Source organism: Gymnoscopelus microlampas (assembly GCF_963454915.1).
Source record: "Gymnoscopelus microlampas genome assembly, chromosome: 8".
Lineage (NCBI taxonomy): Eukaryota > Metazoa > Chordata > Actinopteri > Myctophiformes > Myctophidae > Gymnoscopelus > Gymnoscopelus microlampas.
This window is the reverse complement of record NC_139945.1, coordinates 14,840,056-14,861,178: the sequence shown is the minus strand read 5'-3', so window position 1 is coordinate 14,861,178 and position 21,123 is coordinate 14,840,056. Positions and strand designations below refer to the sequence as shown.

Below are 21,123 nucleotides of genomic sequence, written 5' to 3'. Positions count from 1 at the left end.
ACAAAATTGTCACCATTTTTTTTTTTAAATAGCAGATCTACAAGCTCATAGCGCGGCACTCGGTGCGCGCTATGAGCTTGTATATCTGCAATGTTTTTGAATAGCCAAAGACATCTAAAAATGACACCGATTCTTTTGGGACCAAACAATCTAAGAAAAAACTATAATTTTAGGACCTGACAAAATGATCTCTTCACAACCATAATCACAATCATAACATATTTTGGGGTAGGAAAGTGATTCTGCTCTGTGGATGAATTGTTGACAATACAATGGTGTGAACAGAACAGATATTCAATCTAACGTGTTGGCCTGAAGATCAGTTATTTCCGGCATACGGCACTGTCATTTTACAGAGTATAGATTAGGCGTAAGCATGCATCAACACGGTGAGCAGTACTTGAATGACTGTGCACATGTGAATGCATAATATGTTTTGCCTACATGCATGAGCTACTGTAAAGTGCATGTGTGCTTGCATCCGTGTTGCATCGGGTAATGCGTTTGTGTCTGTGCTCGTGCGTGTGCCCGCGCATGTGCATGTGCTCGACTCGAGCACGTGCACGCATGTGCGTATCCTTGCCCTCGGCCGTCGGGGGGTGAGCGAGAACTTGATGTTCTTCTGAGAAGCGCTGATGATGCCTGCTGTAAAAATGCAGGTGATTGCGTGTTGTTCCACACCAGGGCCTGATATTCTGAGAACAGCTCTCATTAGACTTCTGGGCAGATAGCAGGAAGAGGGTGGGGAGGGTCATGATGCTATACTATCAATGCCCCGTTTCCCCGAATCCACGCTTCAAATTAAATTCCCAGGGGAGACCTCCTGATCAGTTTATTTGTGACTTTTCTCTTTAACCACTTTCAGCCCTATTTTTGGCAAGCCTGTTGACATGACCGTTTGGTGCGCGGGCCACATACATCTTGTGATCGCGGCAACACAGGTTTGAATCCGACCCCTGTCTTGCATCACATGTATCTGTATCTCTCTCTCCTTGATTTCCTGTCTCTCTACATGCTTTATCTGAAATAAATAATAAACATGGCAATAGTGTTGTGAGCTTGTAGATGTGCTATTTTCACAATTAGTCGTATGCAAAGTATATAGGGCTTAAGTCGTTCATGGTGGAGAGAGCTGTGATAATCACAGATTACACAGCTGTAAAAAAAAATGTATCAAAAAAACAGCTGTGTTACATTTGAAAAAGGGTTATTATAGTTTTGCATTCATTTTTTTCTTTCTTTTTTTCAAAAAGGCTTAGTTTTAGTTTGTATTAGTTTTAGGTTTTATATTGTAATATGGATTAGTCAGGGTTGCAAAAAATATTTTAGCTATTTTTGAAGATTTTTGAAAAAGACTAAAACCAAAGGATACTTACTCTATGATTGTAGTTAGTTTAAACGGCACACAATACCGTTTCAGTTAATAATCACTCTTTTTTTTTTTAAAGCCTCATTTGTTTTGTTATTTCAGTTAACTAAAATGTTTTTCCAATTATAGTTTTTGTTATTTGGTTTATTTGTTATGTAGGCGACTATAATGACCCTGCTGTGAACAGGGGAAAGTACCTCATTGGGTCATGAGAGTGCATCTCGATGGGGCGCGGGGTTCCTCCGGGTCCTCCTCTGGTGAGGGCGTCGATGAAGCCTCGCACCACCGCACACCTGCGGGCCGTCCCAAACTCATCCAGGGTGTACCTGAACACATGAAGACAGGGACGTTCAGCTGCGTTCTGTGCAGGGAATGTTTCATTATCAACACATTTACTGCCAGGGGTTTTCTAAAACAGGCTGCAGCCTCTGCCAGCATTTTAACGATTTTTCTCCAGTGTGACTGATCCCCTGATGGTTGCTAATCACTGAGGTGATTCAGGTGTGGTTTCATAAATATCAACCAGGTCATTGTGACATGTGTTGTTTGATGTTTGAAAATAGCATGTTTCACTCTGGTAAAACACAGGGAAAATGTGATTTTTTTTCCCAGTTTATTTTTTAACATTGAAGTGAATGGAGCAGCAAATCTTTGGATCGCATCATCTCCTGGTTCTTTGTGAATAACGAGAAAAAAACAATAACCAAAAATTAGAGAACAATTTTAGATTTTTTTATTTTATTTTATTTATTTTTTTTGAAAATAAGTTTTAAAACGTCTTTTGGCAGGCAAGTGGTGTATTTTAAAAGACGTTTAACGGCAATGTGTTAAGTCAAGCTGCAAAAGCCAGAGCAAAACTATCGTAATGAGGCTATCTGTCCGTCCGTCTGTCTGTGAATGTATGCATGTCAAATGTATGAAAAACACATAGCTGGTGTGAGCTTGTAGATCGGCTATTTTCAAAAGAACCTGGAAAGGAAATGTTAAACATGCAGATATTCTTGAACTGGGAACCAAATCGTTCCTGTGAAGCCCCCCCCCCCCCCCCATCTTGGGTCTGCGGCAAAATGCATATTAACCCATAAAAACCGGGAACGCATCTGTGTAACCACTTAAACTGTTATTTTATACTTTGGCTATTCAAAAATAGCAGATCTACAAGCTCATAGTGCGGCACGAGTGCCGCGCTATGAGCTTGTATATCTGCTATTTAAAAAAAAAATTGTGCAAATCTTTGAATATATATATATTTTTTTTTAAAGCGAACATTTGTAACTCAAATCTTTGCTTCTGGGGGGGGGGGGTCCCTGGAACAAAATATTTTGAGATGGGGGTCATGTCCGCGGCCAAATACATATCATTTTGGGGGACATGAAAAAGTCTGAGAAGCACTGATATTATAGCAACATAAGTGTTTAAAAAAAAGATTTAGAAGACATTTGTAGAATCTGCCTCAGGTCTTTATTAATGGGTTAATTTGGAGGTCCTTGACATGAAAAAGGTTTGAGAACCACGGCTTTATGGCATAGTAAGTAAGACGGTGGTCAGTCGAGTCAAACAGTAAGTGGTAAGTAAGTCAAAAGTCAGAGAGTAAGTACGTATGTCTAGCAGAAGACGGGAGGGAAACAGAAGCGTTGTTTTGTCTTTGCCTCCGGCGTGGGCCGGAGGCAAAGAGTTCCGTGTCAGACTAAACAGCAGGCCGTGTGGAGTCCAGATTACAGAACACTGGGGTTTCCACATCTCCCCCGCCTACCTCCTCGTCCACTCCCTGCCATCCTCTCTGGCCTTGGCCGCTCTTTGGAGCACCGAAGAGGGCCGTGTGACCATGATAAAGAGGCAGGAGGCAACTTGTGTAAGTGATAACCAAAGCTTTTAACACTACCACCGCCAGGCCCGTAGCCTACGGGCCGATAAATCCAACCGTAAAGCGCCGATCCCGTAGCCTACGGGCTGTGGTCCTTTTTCTTTTTTTTCGAAAAAGAAAAACTTTTTTCAATTTTCGATACGGCACATTTCATTGTAACACCACCGGAAACAGAATTATTCGGGATCCGGTTTTGCCGATCCCGTCGGCCCTCGTTCTAATGACGAAACTGAAACCCCATTTTCTCCTTGTAGTTTTTTCTCCTCTGTGATCACTGTTTAACATAAACCGTTCTAACTACAACATGGCGGCTCCGTTTGACACGTGGTTTTCACTGCTCGAACCAGGCAGATCTCCGCGATGTTTACAAACAGTGCACAGCTCAATTTTAAGGATTTTAACAAGGTCTATGGCGACGTGAAAAAAACAACAATAAAACGTTGGCACTGGTGAGTACATTATGAGATTAACCTCTGGCGGTCAATGTGTTAATAACAAAAACGAAAGAAATAAAATAAAACACACGTTCCTATTTATCGGCTGGTGATTCACATACTAAAAATAAGTTAGTGCGTATTAGCAGTGGTGTAAAGTAACTAAGTACATTTACTCAAGTACTGTCCTTACGTAAAATTGAGGTATTTTTTACTTTAATGGAGTATTTTCACTTGTCTGTGCTTTTACTCCACTACATCTCAGAGGAAATAATGTACTTTTACTCCACTACAATTAATTGAAAACTTTAGTTACTAGTTACTCTATAGATTTTGATTATTATTACAAAACACACTAACCACTTCAGCTCCTATATATTTTTGCCATTTGAAAATAGCCGATCTACAAGCTCACAATGCGTCACGTGCATCACATGTATCTGTATCTCTCTCTTCTTGATTTCCTGTCTCTCTACATGCTTTATCTGAAATAAATAATAAACATGGCAATAATAAATCTTAAAATGTGTTGTGAGCTTGTAGATGTGCTATTTTCACAATTAGTCGTATGCAAAGTATATAGGGCTTAAAAAATAAATAGCCGATCTACAAGCTCACAATGCGTCACGATGCGACGCATTGTGAGCTTGTAGATCGGCTATTTTCAAAAGATTTTTTATACATGTTGAACTTGTGAAATGGGACATTCTGCACAATGAGTACTTTTACTTTTGGTTCCAATACTTTTGTACTTTTACTCAAGAACATTTTGAGTTCGGGAATTTTACTTGCAACAGAGTATTTCTACAGTGTTGATAAAAAAAATCTAAATTTTTATCCCACGATTTTTGTAACCCCATTTTTTACACCCAGTGCCAATAGTCTATGTAATCCTGGGCGCTACACTCCCTCTGCCAACCTAGGGAGGCCAGGGCCGAGCTCATGCCTCCTTCAATGCATGAGAGCATTGTCACCTGACAGGGGGGAGTTTCCCTGGTTGGACATAGCGCGTGGAAGGAACACGTTATTCCAACCAGTTCTTTCCCCTCCATCAGGCGCCCCGGCTGGCCAGGGGGAGGCAGTATAGTGACCAGGATTACTGCATGTTTTTGTGAGGGTACCTACCCTAGGGAGCACGGGGAGAACATGCAAACTCCACACAGAGAGTGTATTGATACTTTTACTGAAGTAAAGAATGTTAGTACTTTTACCACCACTGCCTATTAGTCAGTTAGTAAGTATTGCATCTGAATGGATAAAAGGTCTCTCGGTCCCCTCTGCAGTAATTATGGAACCTCAAGAAACACCTGTGGAACAATAGGCGCTTACTAATATTCAAATCAAAACGATTCAGCCCAAACAGCTGTGTATAATTCAATATTAATATTTTTAGTAGAAGTAGAAGTTTACATCTTTATTCTCCGATCCATTAAGACATATATCAGTGAAGTAATATGATTTGGCGGCGATCCAACAAATAATAATCATCTCATAAGCATTCAAGATGATGATAATTTCCCACAGTAATTGGACATTCCCCGCTGTAAATGTCCACATCAGATGGTCCCACTGACCACATCAATTTGTTCACGTCAATTAATAATGTCCCCTGGTGCGGCGCTCGTCTGAGCAGAGCACCTGGGGTCTGATCCTGTATTTCACGTACAGAGGAAGTGCATTCTTTAGTTGCACGTGTTGTATTGTAAGTCGGCGGTTCTCAAAAGACCCCCCAGGGGTCCTTGAAGGGGCTCCCCAGCTAAATCAATGATATAATAATAGTATCAAAATCGGTTTAACAACTTTAACCCTATTTTACACTCTTTAAAAAGTAGCCATTCTACAAACTCACAACCCATCGTGACGCGTTGTGAGCAAGTTTACCAAAACTAAAATAGACACGACTGTGTTACGTCTTTCTTATATACTAAATATATATTGCGGGGAGGTCCTTGAGGATTGCTGAAATATGCTAAAGGTCCAGAGCTCAAAAAAGGTTGAGAACAGTTGCTTTTAACGCAGCTCTGAAAATAGCACAAGATAGAACAGATGTAGGTGAAATGTAATGTCAAGCGAATGCTTGGCCTACCCTTGAAAAGAACTAGATTATAACAGAATGTCCAGAACTCGAGTGATAAAATATCATTCACACAATAAATCAATGTCCACGTGTTTGTTGTTCTCAAACAGCAAAGCAACCATGATACCATGATGATAAAGACAATACAAACATTTCAATGAACCATGCTGTTAAGGGTGCTAGAATTAGAATCAGGGAGTGTTAAGGTCGTAACACACGACAAGCGGTTCACGCGGGCGTTACCGCTCGGATCAGTGGTGATCACGCCGTGATCATTGTTGTTCTGTCCTCCTGCGTGGTGTGGGGAAAACAAAAGCTCACCACAAACGAGCACGCGCGCGAAAGTTTCACGCGACCGCGTCTCACCTCACCGCCTCTCAACTTCTCCGCGTGTCCCAAATAAATCGCCCGCCTCTCATTGAAAATGAATTACATAAGCGCGTTGGCCGCTTGCCGTGTGAAAGGACCTTCAGTGTTAGGTTCAGGAAGTAGCGGTGAGTATTAGGGTTAGGTTGAGGGTGTAGCGAGTGCTAGGGTTAACCCATTAAGACCTGGAACCCATTTGTGTCACTTTAGATTTCTTTGGCTATTCACAAATAGCAGATATCTTTTCAAAAAACGGTTAAGAAAATTAAGAATCGCCTCAGGTCTTAACTCATTGAGTGCCATTAACATGTTTCACGTGTTTTTACCGCTATGGCGCTGGGTGCCAATGACGTGTTTGACGTGTTTTTGAAAAAATAGTAAAAAAAAAAAAAACATGTGAAAAACATGTTCAGAACCCAAGATATCATCACCTGAAGATTTGCAGCTCCATCCCCTCCTTGTTTAACGTATAACTGAAAAAGGCTGTATCTCGCTTCCTAAGCACTCTTTTTTTACTTTGAAAAAAACTCTGGCACAGGGACAACATATTACTATATAATTCTGGCACTCAATAAGTTAATGGGTTAAGGCACTCAGGGGGCACAGGGGTAAAGTGCCTGCCCACCACCACAGAGGTTGTGGGGGCTCTTCACTGGCAGGTGAGTCAGTAGGCTACAACAGCAGTGACAGCACAGAAAAATGTGTGTGTAGAGGAAATAATTGGCATAATGACTAAATTGAAGGAGAAAAGAAAGAACTGTAGTGGTGAGTGTTAAGTATAGAAAATTATTGTGTGTTACTTGTAAAGGACAGGACGGTCCTGTAAGGCCTCCATAGCTTGACTCAACACTGGGCTGATATCGCACGACTCCTGGGTCAGTCCTCTGCATTCATCTGGACACAAACACACATTATGAAGGAAGCAGAAAAAGCTCACAATGCGAAAACCTTCAATGTCCATAGGGTTGCTTAAGAAAAAGAAAAGTCCTTAAGAATCAGGACATCTCGGCTGTATAAATGGTTAATGGTGCATTAATATAGCGCCTTTATCCAAAGTGCTTTACAATGTCCATGACATTCACCCATTCAGGGGGGGGTCCAGTGTCTTGCTCAAGGACACTTCCGACACCACCCACTCAGGGGGAGAGCCCGGGATCGAACTGGGAACATTCCGTTTCCCAAGCGAACCGCTCTAGTGCCTACACACCATAAATCCTATTGACAGATTTACAGGACCAGTCGATGTGGTCCTGGTGGACTGAGTGACAATGTAAAACAGGCTGATTAAAATTGTTTATGGGAAGCAGCAGTGCAGTAGGATGTGACTTAGCCGATCATAAACTAAAGCCTGATTTATGTTTTTTGCCGTACAATGGTGTCGCGTGCCTCAAAGTAGCAGATCTACAAGCTCACAACGCGTCGCATCACCATGCATTGTGAACTTGTATATCTGCTATTCATAGCGTGCAACCCCGACATACAATGGAGTATAAATTAAGCATTATGAGGCCGTATTAAGGGCACTTTCTATTGGAAGACAGAGCTCGCTTTGATCGTAATATTGACTAACAATGACACGGATGTCTCCTTCCGCTGAGTGCAGCAATGTTTTGGCTCTAACCTTGTATGAAAGAAACCAGTTACAGTAAGTGAAGCTGAGAACTTTTCTTTCATACAAGGTTAGAGCAGTAAACAAACTGTATGTCGACATGTGCATTTTCCGCATGTACGGTGTCATTACACTGTTCGCACCGCAATGTGTAACAATTGGGTGAGTCCCAGTTGTCACTGATGGCCTGTCATCCGCCTGACCTTGACTAAATATTTACCTGGCTAAATTGTTAGATTTGGTTACATGTGGAATAAAATTAAACATTGCAAGGGAAATGGAAGGGAAGCTAGTCCCCAATCCACCCCTTTCTGCCAAGTTGATGTATAACAATTAGCACTTTAGCATCTATTTGTTTGTAGTCGTCTTGCTGAACTGTAGTTACACATACAAGAGGAAGCTGGGATCCAAACCCAGTATTTCTTAATCTATGGGTCAGGAGCAGTGACCTAAAATGCTATATGTTCTGATGTGTTATTTCATATTGGGAGAGATGGATCCAAAAGGCTTAGATACATTTTCATTTCTACAACAAAATTATTGATTTTCTTTCCCCATTGAAGGCAAGCCTGATGTGAAAAGACCCCTGCTGTGAAGCAAACACTCTATGGTTCAAATACAATTAAAATAGAACATAAATGTTTTAGAACAGATTGGCATTCTAAAATTGCTATTACACAAGGCGAATAGTTAAAAGGCTCAATCTATCTTCCTGATTATAAAATAATATATACAACATTTTACCAAATACAGACTTCTGGCATACACAGTTTGCAACACATTGTGACATTTTATATCGGCAATTTTTCAGTGTGCAACACTGGCGCTCAACAAAGTTCAAGTCAGGCTTTAGAAGCGTGACTCCTGCCACCCGGGCTACAACATTGATGAAGTGAGGTAAGCTCCGAGGTGTGTCTCAGTTTGATTACAGTGACACGGGGTCACAGCACAATCTGCTTCATCTCAGGCTCAGACTTTGCTCCTGTCTGGGTGGTCTACTCACTCTGGGCCCAGCGGTAGAGCTGTTCATACGATGTCTCCTGTAACACGGCCATCTGCTCCATGATTTCCAGCCTGGAAGCAGCATGCAAACCACAGTATCACACCTGTTCATCTCCACTGTAGGATCACAGCTAAGAGCTAATCTCTCCCTAATCTATCACATCTCTGTTTTAAATGTAAGATTGAAGAGGGAGACTATATTCATTGTATATGGTCATGCCATAGGATCGAACAATATTGGTTGGGTGTTGTGCAGCAGTTGAATGTGATCTTCAATATGGAGTTTGAACCTGACCCTATGTGTTTAATTCTGGGACTTCCTGATAAAAAGATTATTAACATGTTTCATAGACGCTTGTTTAATCTTCTAACCTATGCTGTGAGGAAAAATATTCAGTTGTCTTGGATTAATGAGAGACCACCAACAAAGAAAGACTGGCACAAAATAATCATGCAGTGCATGCCGTTGGAATTTTTAACCTGCTTGCTACGCTCCACAACCGATGCATTCTATAAAATATGGGACCCATATCTACATTTTATTGGCCCTCAATTAGCTGACACTTTAACGATAGGGTTCCTTAACAGGAGTGATACCACTAACCTTGATGTATAATGGCTAATCCTTGCTTGTTTATTTTGTTCCTCATTTTCATCTTTTCTGTTGTGGATATTTACACTGTAATCTGAATTTATTTTTTTATTTATTTTTTTGTTCTTGGGGTGGTTACCCATCTATGTAATGTGAAGCACCAAATCATGTACTGTATATACAGTATATATTGCTGTAATTTGTACGTATGTGGAGTTTATATTTGTATCCGTGTCATTTTCCTTTTGCAACGTGTCTGAGCTGAGCTGTTTGTCTGTTTTGTATTCTTTTGTCTTTGTCTAAAAAATTCAGAAAATCAACAAAAATACTATTGAAAAAAAAAGAGAGCTAATCTCTGTGCCAATGTTACACTCGATTAAAGTCAAAATGTGCATAAGCTATGAGCATTGGTCAAAAAAAGCAAAGCTTATTGTTATGGCTTAATTATTGCTACTAGCTAATAATGTCTAATACTGGTGTAAGCCTAGCGTAGCATTCTGTTTCTCTCACCCTGCCGTTTGCTGGTTGGTCCGTAGAAGAATCTTGATGTCCTCGTGGATGTGTTTGACTCGGCTGAGAGCTCTGAAGAACTCCTGTGGAGCGGGACATACATTGCATGATGCAGCATGCGTCACTTTAAGCCCATATGAGTTCTCAACCTGTTTTACACCTATGAAGCTGTGACAATAAAGTTTGATTCTGAAGTATAAAATAATGGCTAAACCCATTATAGTTCTTTCCAGATTTTAAGAAGAACATGGACATACCTGTTAACAAAATGGTGCCGGGAAAAACAGTACAATTACCAAGCGATGGTGAATGTTCAAGATAAACGATACGTTTAACTGGAGTTCAATTACTGCCAAAGTTCATCTCAGTAGGTAGATGAAATGGAACCGATTAAACAGGAGTGTTTGATTCAAGTATGATGGTATGTACAGTGTTGTTGTTGTCTCCGCCAGGCCGAAAGGCGTGGCGAGAGAGCATGTTTTGCACCCCGTCCGTCCGTCCGTGTGTCCGTCCGTGTGTCCGTCTGTCTGTGAGCAGCTAATCTACGGCACCGTTGGCCCGGTCGCTGCGAAACTGTGCAACCACACTAGCCTGGCGTAGCTAGTCTGGTCCCAGGCTGCAACCACACTCCCTGGATGCCAATTCATTGCCAATCCAATTCTGCCCCTTTTTACATGGCCCTGTTATAGCGCCACCGGGAGGCCGATTTGTGCAAAACACATTTTTTCATATTACTCCTACAGATTGTATCCAAACATCACACAAATCAGTACACAGTATCTCTGTAGTCATGTGATCAACACGGATCTGTCCGATTTCCCATATTCCAACCTGATTTGCTATGGTTGGCTTCCTAAGTTTGCAGGATCGGTTCGTTTTGCACAACATGCCTCAAATCATGCACGCAGCTTGCGATTTCCGTGAAATTTCACACGCACATTCCCACTAGGCCGAGGAAGAAATGCCTCCCTTTTCACAGTGGCCTGTTATAGCGCCACCAGGAGGCCACAATAACGTACCTGACCTGGCGGAGACCTGTGCTCCGAGGAGCACTTTTTCTAGTTTAGTCTCTGTCGGCTGTCAACAAGCTCAAAACGCGTCGCTTTGCGCCACGATTCGAGCTTGTGGATCTGCTATTTTTGAAACCTTTGTGTGACGCTGTGGTATGATCAAGTAGGGCATTCATTTACAGGGGAAAAAAACACACCAAAGAATAGAATATGGAGATAAGAGGTTTCTGCCCTACAGCAACGGTTTCATAGTTGATCTATGTACCATACCTCGGTCACGGGTGCGTCCCGAGTCCTGCGTAGCGTGGCCATCTCCTCACTGGACAGCTGGAACTTAGCCAGGAAGGCCTGGGCCACCTGCGATCTGACCTCCAGGCGATGACTAGGGGCGAGGAGAAGAGGAGAAAATATGATTGAGTCTGAAAGGCCTCACACTGGTCTGTGGTTAAGGAAACGTCAAGTCACACTTTATTTATTGGGTTAGATTCAGTGCTTTGTGATGATTTATTTCAGGAGAGTGGGTGGTCCACTCCTCTTTGTGTCTTCATTTTTAAGGGTGCAACAGTTAATCGAACTAACCGATTTAATCGATCGAAATAATGGATCATTTAATAAAACAATCTATTATTTTGGGCATTATTATTATCATTATAGGCTCAAAGTTTCCAAAATTTTAAAAAAATGTCTAAATGAGTGACGTAATAGAATAACATAATTCTTAGTGATAGAATAATCTCTAAGAAAATAATCGATAGTTGCAGCTCTAATAATGTCTGTGAAAAAGGACTAATTAAACCGGAAATAGGACTATTAAAGCAGAGTGGGAACGTTCTCTGTGCATGAAATGTTATGATTTAAGTCCACCACTAGATGGCAGCGGTACCCCTAAGCAAGTCACCCGACATTCATCATCTGGGAGGGGAGGAGAGGAAGTGGGAGGGAAGTGTAAATAAGATACTGGTTTGCAGACAGAACAAAAACCAGCAGAAAGAAAAGAAGGCACTGAAAGAGAACCATATAATACAGGCGAGGTTAGTGTCCAGATCTTGACACTATCAATAACAAACACCGAGATCTCTATCGGTGTCCCTATTAATTTCTCTGCACACAATAGCGTACCATGGTAACCGTCCCAGACGAGCAGAGAACTTTGTGTCACGGGATAGGAGGAGAAACAACGGCCAGGCTCCGCTGTCTGTCTCTCCTCCTTTCCCCCCCGTCTATCCTGCCCACCCCTTCGTCTGCATTCCCTCTGCCTCCACACTCACAGTCCTCTGTGAAGGCAGCGCCAGATCGGTAAATCTTTGTTGTTTTCTTTGTGCATAAAGAAGGAAACCTCACATTATCCGACCATCGACTAGCACCACATTGGGCCCAAACTGAATGGAGGACAAACAGGCAGTAAATCTGTTTTAACACAGTGCTTCGCTTGGCGGGACCCCTTGAGAATATTCCGCCTCGTATGTATAAAAAGCAGATCTGTGGATAAACACTAAAAAAAATGTTATTTAGGAAAAACTGTACTCTCAGTTCACCCTGTGACATTGTGTCTAGACTCTACATGATTGTAATATTATATCTCTTTTTCTTTTCTTTTTTTTTGTCCAGGCCCCTGCGGGGATGTTTCCAGCAATTCTGGGCCCTCATAATAATGCGAGGGGCCCCCGACCGTACTGCCCTCTGGCCCCGTGTGAATGAATCATTATCACTTTTCACCGCTTTACGACAGGACGGGACCCTGTCAGAACATATCAATACCCCCTTTCTTTCTTTCCCATTTTGCACTTTAGCTAAATGGGATGGAGTTACCCAGAGCTCAGGTAGAGCTGAGATTATGAAAAAATAAAAAAAACTCACAATACTCACTCGGTGGAAACATATTGTTTATATTTATTTTCTTTTAATTTATTGTTTATATTTATTTTCTTTTAATTTATTGTTTATATTTATTTTCTTTTAATTTATCGTTTATATTTATTTTTTTTAATTTATTGTTTATATTTATTTTATAGTTTATATTCATTTTATTTTAAATTATTGTTTTTATTTATTTTATTTTAATCTATTATTTATTTTTATTTTAATTTATATGCTTGGCTTTTTGATAGCGTGCACAAGAAATTTGCTTTGCGAAACGAGCCGTGCAGACACTAAGACAAACACACACACAGACCCTCTTATTGTTATTGACGGCTCGGGCTTGCCCCCTAGGCGCCACGCCGTAAAAACTGCAAGAAGTACTAGAGCAAACCCCCCCCCCCACGCGCGCGCGCACGCACGCACACGCACACGCACACGCACACACACACACACACACACACACACACACACACACACAGAGAGAAATGTTCCAACCATCAGATAAGGGAGGAGTGGAAAAACTGCGGTATAGCGTTTACAAGCAGGAGTTATAAAAGCCATAAGAGAGGAAGCAGAACTTTTTTTAGATTTGAGGGAGCTGCACCGGAACACAGGAGAGAGGATCTGATTTCCCCCATGTCAATATTTGTATCAGAGCCAGGCAGAGAGAGAGATAACAAGTCTCCTCTCCCGTCTCCCACTAGACCAGTGATTCTAACTCTTTTTAATTTCAAGGACCCCCAGTTTGGTATGCATTCAAGCTCTAAAAGAGCACTTACAGTGTACAGGCAGTGGTGGAAAAAGTACTACATTTTTTTTTAAATCAATACTGCAATATAGAAATACTCTGTTAAAGTCCGGAATTCAACATTTAGTAAAAGTACAAAAGTATTGGCATCAAAATGTACTTAACCCATTTTGGGGTTCCTGTTGCTATGTACAGTTTATAGCAACATACTGTACATTTTTTGTAATTTTTTAATAAATATTTGAAGTTTTTCAGAAAACAGGTCAGGATTTAGAAGGCGTTTTTAGAATCGGCCTCAGGTCTAAATGGGTTAAAGTACCAAAAGTAAAAGTAGCTTGTTATGCAGAATGTCACAAGTTTTCAAAAAAATCTTTTGAAAATAGCAGATCTACAATTTGTGAGCTTGTAGATCGGCAATTTTCAAATGGCCAAAATGTGTATAGGGCTGAAGTGGTTACTGTGTGTTTTGTAATAATAATCGAAATCTACAAAGTAACTAGTAACTAAAGTTTTCAAATAATTGTAGTGGAGTAACAATTACAATATTTGTCTCTGAGATGAAGTGGAGTAGAAGTAAAAATACAGAAAATTGGAAATACTCCAGTAAAGTAAAAAAAATATCTAAAAACTATACTTAAGTAACTGTTTACTGTACATATTTTTTATTTTTTATTGCTATTCGTTGATATGATGTTTTTGCATAGTATGCGTAACTGTTTGTCATTAAATGTTTGGATGAATTGAATACACATGGACCCCAATGGAAACCCATGGTGCTTTCTTGGGCTTTAATCCTTTTAGCAGACCTTGTATAGAACTGTACTTTCAGCGCGTTTTCTTTTTTAGAACTGTTAATAAAGTATTCAATCAATCAAACAGACAAATGAAATTGGTGTATATACTGTATGTATGCCTTCTGTGCAAACTTTCCCCCCCCCCCTCCTTATTCTGCATATTTCCCATTGCTGCTATTAAAGACTTTTTACCCTACCTGCCGTAAGAGGTTTCATCATACCTGCCATTCTTACCGGTACTTTTTACTTACATTTTATATTACCCATAATTTTCTTATTTTTGAGTGGTGCCAACCACTCCTACATTTGACTTTGTCCGTGTGTCCATCCGTATGTATGTCCGTCCGTCTGTACGTCCGTCCGTATGATTGGTCAAGCTTCACGTGACACGTGACAATATGTTGTCACGTGTCACGTGACAACATATTGTTGCTGATTGGATGGATGCAACCAGTTACACTTTCAAAAGGCATCACTCTCTTCACACTGGGTGTGATTTTTTCATTACATCCATTATTATTATTATCATCATTATTATTATCTTAACCCATTAAGACCTGGAACGCATCTGTGTGTCATTTTTAGATTTGAGCCAAAAAAAAGCATTATTTTACACTTTGGCTATTCAGAAATAGCAGATATAAAAACTCATAGCGTGGCACCGAGTGCCGCGCTAAAAGCTTGTAGATCTGCTATTTTGGAAAAATCGTGAAAATGTGTGCAAATCTTTAAAGCGAACATTTTTAACTCAAATCTTTGCTCCTGGGGGTCCCTGGAACAGAATATTTTGAGATGGGGGTCCGCGGCCAAATACATATCATTTTGGGGGTCCTTGACATGAAAAAGTTTGAGCACCACTGATATACAGTAGAAACATACGTTTTTCAGAATACTGTTGGGATTTAGGAGACACGCTGAGAACCAGTGCGCTAGAATAACAGTGACAGACCTGTTCCTCCTCCGGGGGGTGTAAACAGTGTTGCCAGATTCTGTGAGAGTAACAAGCAGCAAAACCAGCCCAAAAGAAGCGACTATGGGCCACATGAGCACTTTAACATATACATCAGCTATTTGAAAATAGCAGATCTACAAGCTCACAACGCGTCGATGCGACGCGTTGTGAGCTTGTAGATCGGCTATTTTCAAATAAAATGTTGCGGGGAAATTATGATAAGCAGATCTGGCAACCCTGGGTGTAAATCATCCCGATCCTCCCCGACAGGCCGCACACGCCTGCACAAAAAGTGTGCGGAGGGGAGAAAAAAAAAGGGCTGTACGGGGAGTTTTGGGGGCGGTCTAGGAGTGGGACGTCTTTTTCCAGAACTGTCCGGGCATGATAAACTCCCGTCAAGGGTGCAATTACGGAATACCAGAATGAGCTAAGCGCACATCTGAAAATAGGCCTGTGTCAAACTTTGACAGCCAAGCATGCCAAATATTCTGTGGCTGCTGTGTGTACGCGGACGTGAAAGCACTTGATGCTCAATTTTCAGTTAGCCCGGGCAGAGCACGCAGCAGGGGAAATATGGTGACATGTAAAGGTTAGTTACATAATGTTTTAAAGAACAGGGCGTGTTTGCATGTGCTTATAGGCCCTAGCAGCCAGGGTGACAAAGCAAGCAGCGTCCTCCACGTATTAATGAATTCACCACAGTGAACTCCCCCACGGACTTACCCACTAGTCAAACAAACTGGTATTAGGGGTGCAACAGTTAAAATGTAGGGTAGGTGATTTTCTTTGGTTAAAATTAGTGTTAAATGGCTCTATTACTATATTGTGATAATACTCATTGCTATAGAGTGTTTGTTCCGTAACAGGAGTGTCCATGTCTCTCGAGTAGGGGTGTGCCGATACACTAATTTCACTAAACGATACGATACGATATTTGGCTCACAACTTCGATACGATTTCGATACGATACGCACTTTTTTTATTATGAAAATATATGGAGGAGAAAAAAAGAAAATGCAAACAAATAATTCTGTTTTTGCATTATTCAGACATGCAAACTTGTAGCTTTTCAGCTACAATAGCCGTTTTCAATCCAAATAGTATGACACCTGACCTGAAAAAAAACATGTTGTCACTCTTTTCACTTCGGGGCCGTTTGCATGCCTGATTATTATGATTGTAAAAAAGAAAAAAAAGAAAAAAATAAAAAAAAAAATTCAAAAACGATATTTTTTTTTTCCAAAACGATACATATCGTCGCGAAAACGTATCGCGATATATCGCGGGACGATATATCGGCACACCCCTACTCTCGAGCTCTTTATTAAACAGATAATGCATTTTCAGGTCAGGATACCAATTTTAAATATGTTTTATCCCACGATTTTGTAACCCTTTTTTTCACCCGGTGCCAATTTGCTAAGTGATCCTGGGCACTACACCAACCAGTTCCTTTCCCCTCCATCAGGCGCCCAGGCTGACCAGGGGGAGGCAGTATAGTGACCAGGATTACTACATGTTTTTGTGAGGGTATTAACTATAACTACCCTAGGAGACACGGGGAGAACATGCAAACTCCACACAGAGTAGGCAGGATACCAATTTTATCCAATCAGGATAGAAAACTCAGACAGGATACAAATTAAAGTTGAATCGGAAGTGATGACACAAAGAAATGAGCAGACCAAACTGGAACACTATAATACCTAAGCTGATAAATGGGTACTCTCTCCTGATTGGCTGAAATGTTGTCACCTATTTGTATTTTCTGTTTATTAAAGAGCTGGAAAGACATGAAGACTCCTGTAACTGAACACTCTAAAGCAATGATTACTATCACTATCAAGATAGTGCTTTAACCTTTTAACAAAACACGTTTTGTTTTGACCAAAACAAAACACTTACCCTACATTTAATCAAACTAATAGATTTAATGATAATCGATTTTATAGAATAATATATTTTTCAAATATTTTCAAACTTTTCCAAAAACACGTAAAATAGCAGATCTACAAGCACACAACGAATTGTGGTGGTGCGCTCATAGATCGGCTATTTTTAGTATTGTTGAGCGATGAAATACAGTCAAGCTGATGTGGTGGTGGTTACTCAGGCTAATCGATTTTAGTCGATAATAAATAATCTATTAAAATGTTTTCATGTTGATTCCTTGATATATGAAAAAAGGAACTGATAGAATAACCCCCCCCCCCCCCCAAAAAAAAGATATTTAGTTGAAGCCCTATTCCAGAGCAGTCAAACAAACTGGTATTCAATTCCATTCAATCTTTATGGACTCATGTTCCAGATAAAATATATATAAACCTATATAACATTTCTGAACAAAAGCTAAATACTAAATAAAAACACACATCAACGTCCCACAAATAGCTGTGCCACGGTCTTCACATAGGTGTATGGATTAAAGCAAAATTTTATCTCACGACTGAAATGTACAGTATGTGAAACAGTGTGAAAGGACCCCCCCCCCCCCCCCACACACACACACACACACTAGAGCCGATTCCTAAACGATGAACACAATATGTAAAATTAGGATGCTTTAGTAATGTTGGTCCTGCTGTTCTACATACTGCCAACGGGTTCAAAAACACAAATTCACAGATTCAGGCTTTAACCGTTGCTTTTATATTAAATATCCGAGACGATTAAAGGTAGGGTAAGTGATTTTCTTTGGTTAAAATAAGTGTTAAATTGCTCTATATTCTGATAGTACTCATTGCTATAGAGTGTTTGTTCAGTAAAAGGAGTCTCCTTGTCTCTCCAGCTCTTTATAAAACAGAAAATGCATTTTCGTTTCAGTTTCAGTTTCATTTCCAATTTTATCCAATCAGGATAGAGAACTCAATCAGGATATAGATTAAACAAGTGAAATTGGAAGTGATGACACTAAGAAATGAGCAGACAAAATTGGAACTGGAACATTATAAGAATGAAGCTTAAAAATGAGTACTTTCTCCTGATTGGCTGAGATTTTGACACCTACCGGAAAATTAATTTTCTGTTTATTAAAGAGCTGGAGAGACGGGGAGACTCCTGTTACTGAACAAACACTCTATAGCAATGATTACTATCAGAATATAGTGCTGTAACCTTTTAACAAAACACTTTTTGTTTTAACCAAAAAATATCACTTACCCTACCTTTAAGATATTATGGAAGATGCTTCTGAACATATTGCTAGTTTGACCACCATGCTCTAATCTTAAAATAACCGAAAATAGCCTTTCTACGAGCTCTCTAAGAGCTTGTAGATCGGCTATTTTTGCTGCGCAACATGCTTCCATAGAAGACATGCTGGCTTCCATGGAATCCAAATGACTGAAATCAGTCTTGGCGACTGAGAACTTTAATCCATGTAGGTGAGTGGTAGGGTGTGGCACTGAACCCAATGTCTGTTAAAACCTGAATGGATGAGGCACATCCATACGTTTTAGTTTCTTACAATAGTAATATAATAATAATATTCTATCAATTTAACCCATTAAGACCTGAGGCCGATTCTACAAATGTCTTTTAAATCCTAACAGTTTTCTGAAAGACTGAAACACAATATAATATCAGTGGTTCTCAAACTTTTTCATGTCAATGAGGAACCCCGAAATGATATGTATTTGGCCGCGGACCCCCATCCCAAAATATTTAGTTCCAGGGACCCCCCAGAAGCAAAGATTTGAGTTAAAAAATGTCACTTTAAAAAATATATATATTTAAACATTTGCACACATTTAATGATTTTTCAAGCTCATTGCGCGGCACTCAATGAGCTTGTAGATCTGCAGTATGAAGTCGTGTACGATAGGCAAAACACCAAAAGATTTGAAGCTACAGCATATATTGTAGTGTCATCATAAAAAGCATTGTCAAAGCTATTTCCAATTTCCAATAGTTTTACTTCTACTCCACTAAATCTCAGAGGCAAATATTGTACTTTTACTCCACTACAATCATTTGAAAACTTTAGTTACTGGTTACTTTGCAGATATCAATTATTATATCATAAAACATACATTAACCACTTTAGCCCTATTTTATTCCTCGGCTATTTGCTATTGACAAGTTGTGAGCTTGTAGATCTGCTATTTTCAAACATTTCAGTACTTTTACTTTTGATACTTTTTTTGACAGTAGTATATTTTGATGCCAATACTTTTGTACTTTTACTCAAGTAACATTTTGAACATTTTCGTGGGGCGGCCATAGCTGAGTGGTTAGTGAGCCCGCCTAGGGAGCCAGAGGCCCTGGTTGCCCCAGGTTCGATTCCAGGCCAGGCCAGCATATGTCTCAGTGAAATTAAATTTGTCCCTGAGTAAGACTCTTAACCCCTAATTGCTCACAGGTTTTCATTGGAAACAAGACCGCAAGGACTTTCATGAACGACCTGTTAAAAGGAATTATCCTTATCCTAACACAGGCCTTTTACTTGAAACAGTCTTTCAACACTACTTTTACTTAAGTCATATATCTGAGTACTTCTTCCACCACTGGTCCTTTCATCTCTTTGTTTGTTTGCACCTTTTCATAAAGGACTGAAGTGAATGGAGTGCCCCGGTATCTTCTCTGTGTTCAGTCGTTTAAAAAGTGGCCCACAGAACAGTTTTTATTATTAGTTTGACTTTCTCATCACTTCCTTGCTGCTTGTATATTGGATACCGAAAACAAACAAAATATTCCCACAGGGACTAATAAAGTTTTACATCATATCTTAAAAGTTTAATGAACTTCTATAAAAAGGAAGCCCTCGCCCCTGCAGTATCTCCGAAGCGGTCGAGACAGAAGCTTACTCAAGTTACTTCCCCCACACTTTGTTCCTTCCGGAGTCTCATCAACTTAATATTATATCCATCTACTGTTGGCAGATAACAGACGGGCAACATAAGAACGAACAAGCGCTCTTTGTGGGGCCGGCGGAACCGAATGGGCCTAACCTTTCATAGCTTGAAAGCTGTGCGGGTCGATTATCCATTAAAATCCATTAGGGGCCATTTCAAAGGCGCGCAAGGGGAAATTTGGCTTTCATAAAGCGCTTTGGTTAGACATGCGCCAGTGATCATGGAGCGCATAGTCGTTGCTGATCACATCAGACAGACAAAGAAGTATTCACAGACATGGCCTCATTAACAGCCAGTTGAGCCTTAATGAGACTCGAGTGTCATTTTACACACATTGTCAACCATGATCCGATGCCCCGCCATCATTCATTCATTCAGGGGGCTTTTTGGCGCGCTTGAACTTTAGAGCAGAGGAGTCATTACTCGTAAGACTTTATTTTCTTTCGTTCTTTTTTGCTTTCGGGAGGTAGCCAAAATACAATAGTGTAAAGCTGGTCAAACAAATCTGAAATCTTGTTTTCCGAACTTAACCAACGTAATTCTGCGATCATAAGAGTGATTATCACCGAGAGAGCAACATCAGCGCTTCATACAAATGACCTTACTCCAAAATGGTACTATTCTGTAGCACGTCGTATCTATTGTTTGCACATCAGATCAGGGATTGTATTAATTCCTTATCCCCTATGTATTTAGCAAATACAGAGTAATACCTGCTATTGTACAGGTGCAGCTGTGCCACTCTGCAACAGCTGAGCTACAGTATACCTGCTACCTTCAACACAGTATGCCTCTGATGTGATCGCTATCGTCAACAGAAACATCTGTCTCTGCCGTGTCTGAACACGCTAGGCACGATAAGACGACAACGTGACACACGGACCGCACGGCAAGGGGGGACAGGTGTGAAGTGTCACGTTGCATCCTGCAACAATAGACGCCACTTATTAAAAAGCGCTCCCGCTGACAGCTCTTTTCACCGGGGTGGGGGGGGGGGGGGGGGGCACTGCAAAAGAGCAGTGGACAAACACCAGGACAAATCCCTTGTTCCTTTACATTTCATTAGAGCGCATTGTCAGAAAA

General features: G+C 40.5%; 1 protein-coding gene across 1 annotated transcript in view; it reads right to left on the bottom strand.

Moving 5' to 3' along the window:
- cog6 (component of oligomeric golgi complex 6) overlaps positions 1-21,123 on the bottom strand; it is a 67,792-nt gene that overhangs the window by 32,054 nt on the left and 14,615 nt on the right. Inside the window, exons 5-9 of the mRNA XM_084064080.1 lie at positions 11,104-11,215; positions 9,824-9,906; positions 8,723-8,793; positions 6,911-7,004; positions 1,567-1,695 (exon numbers count right to left, since the gene is read on the bottom strand). Coding sequence (XP_083920206.1) covers positions 1,567-1,695; positions 6,911-7,004; positions 8,723-8,793; positions 9,824-9,906; positions 11,104-11,215 — 489 coding nt within the window. The remainder of the gene's footprint in view (positions 1-1,566; positions 1,696-6,910; positions 7,005-8,722; positions 8,794-9,823; positions 9,907-11,103; positions 11,216-21,123) is intronic.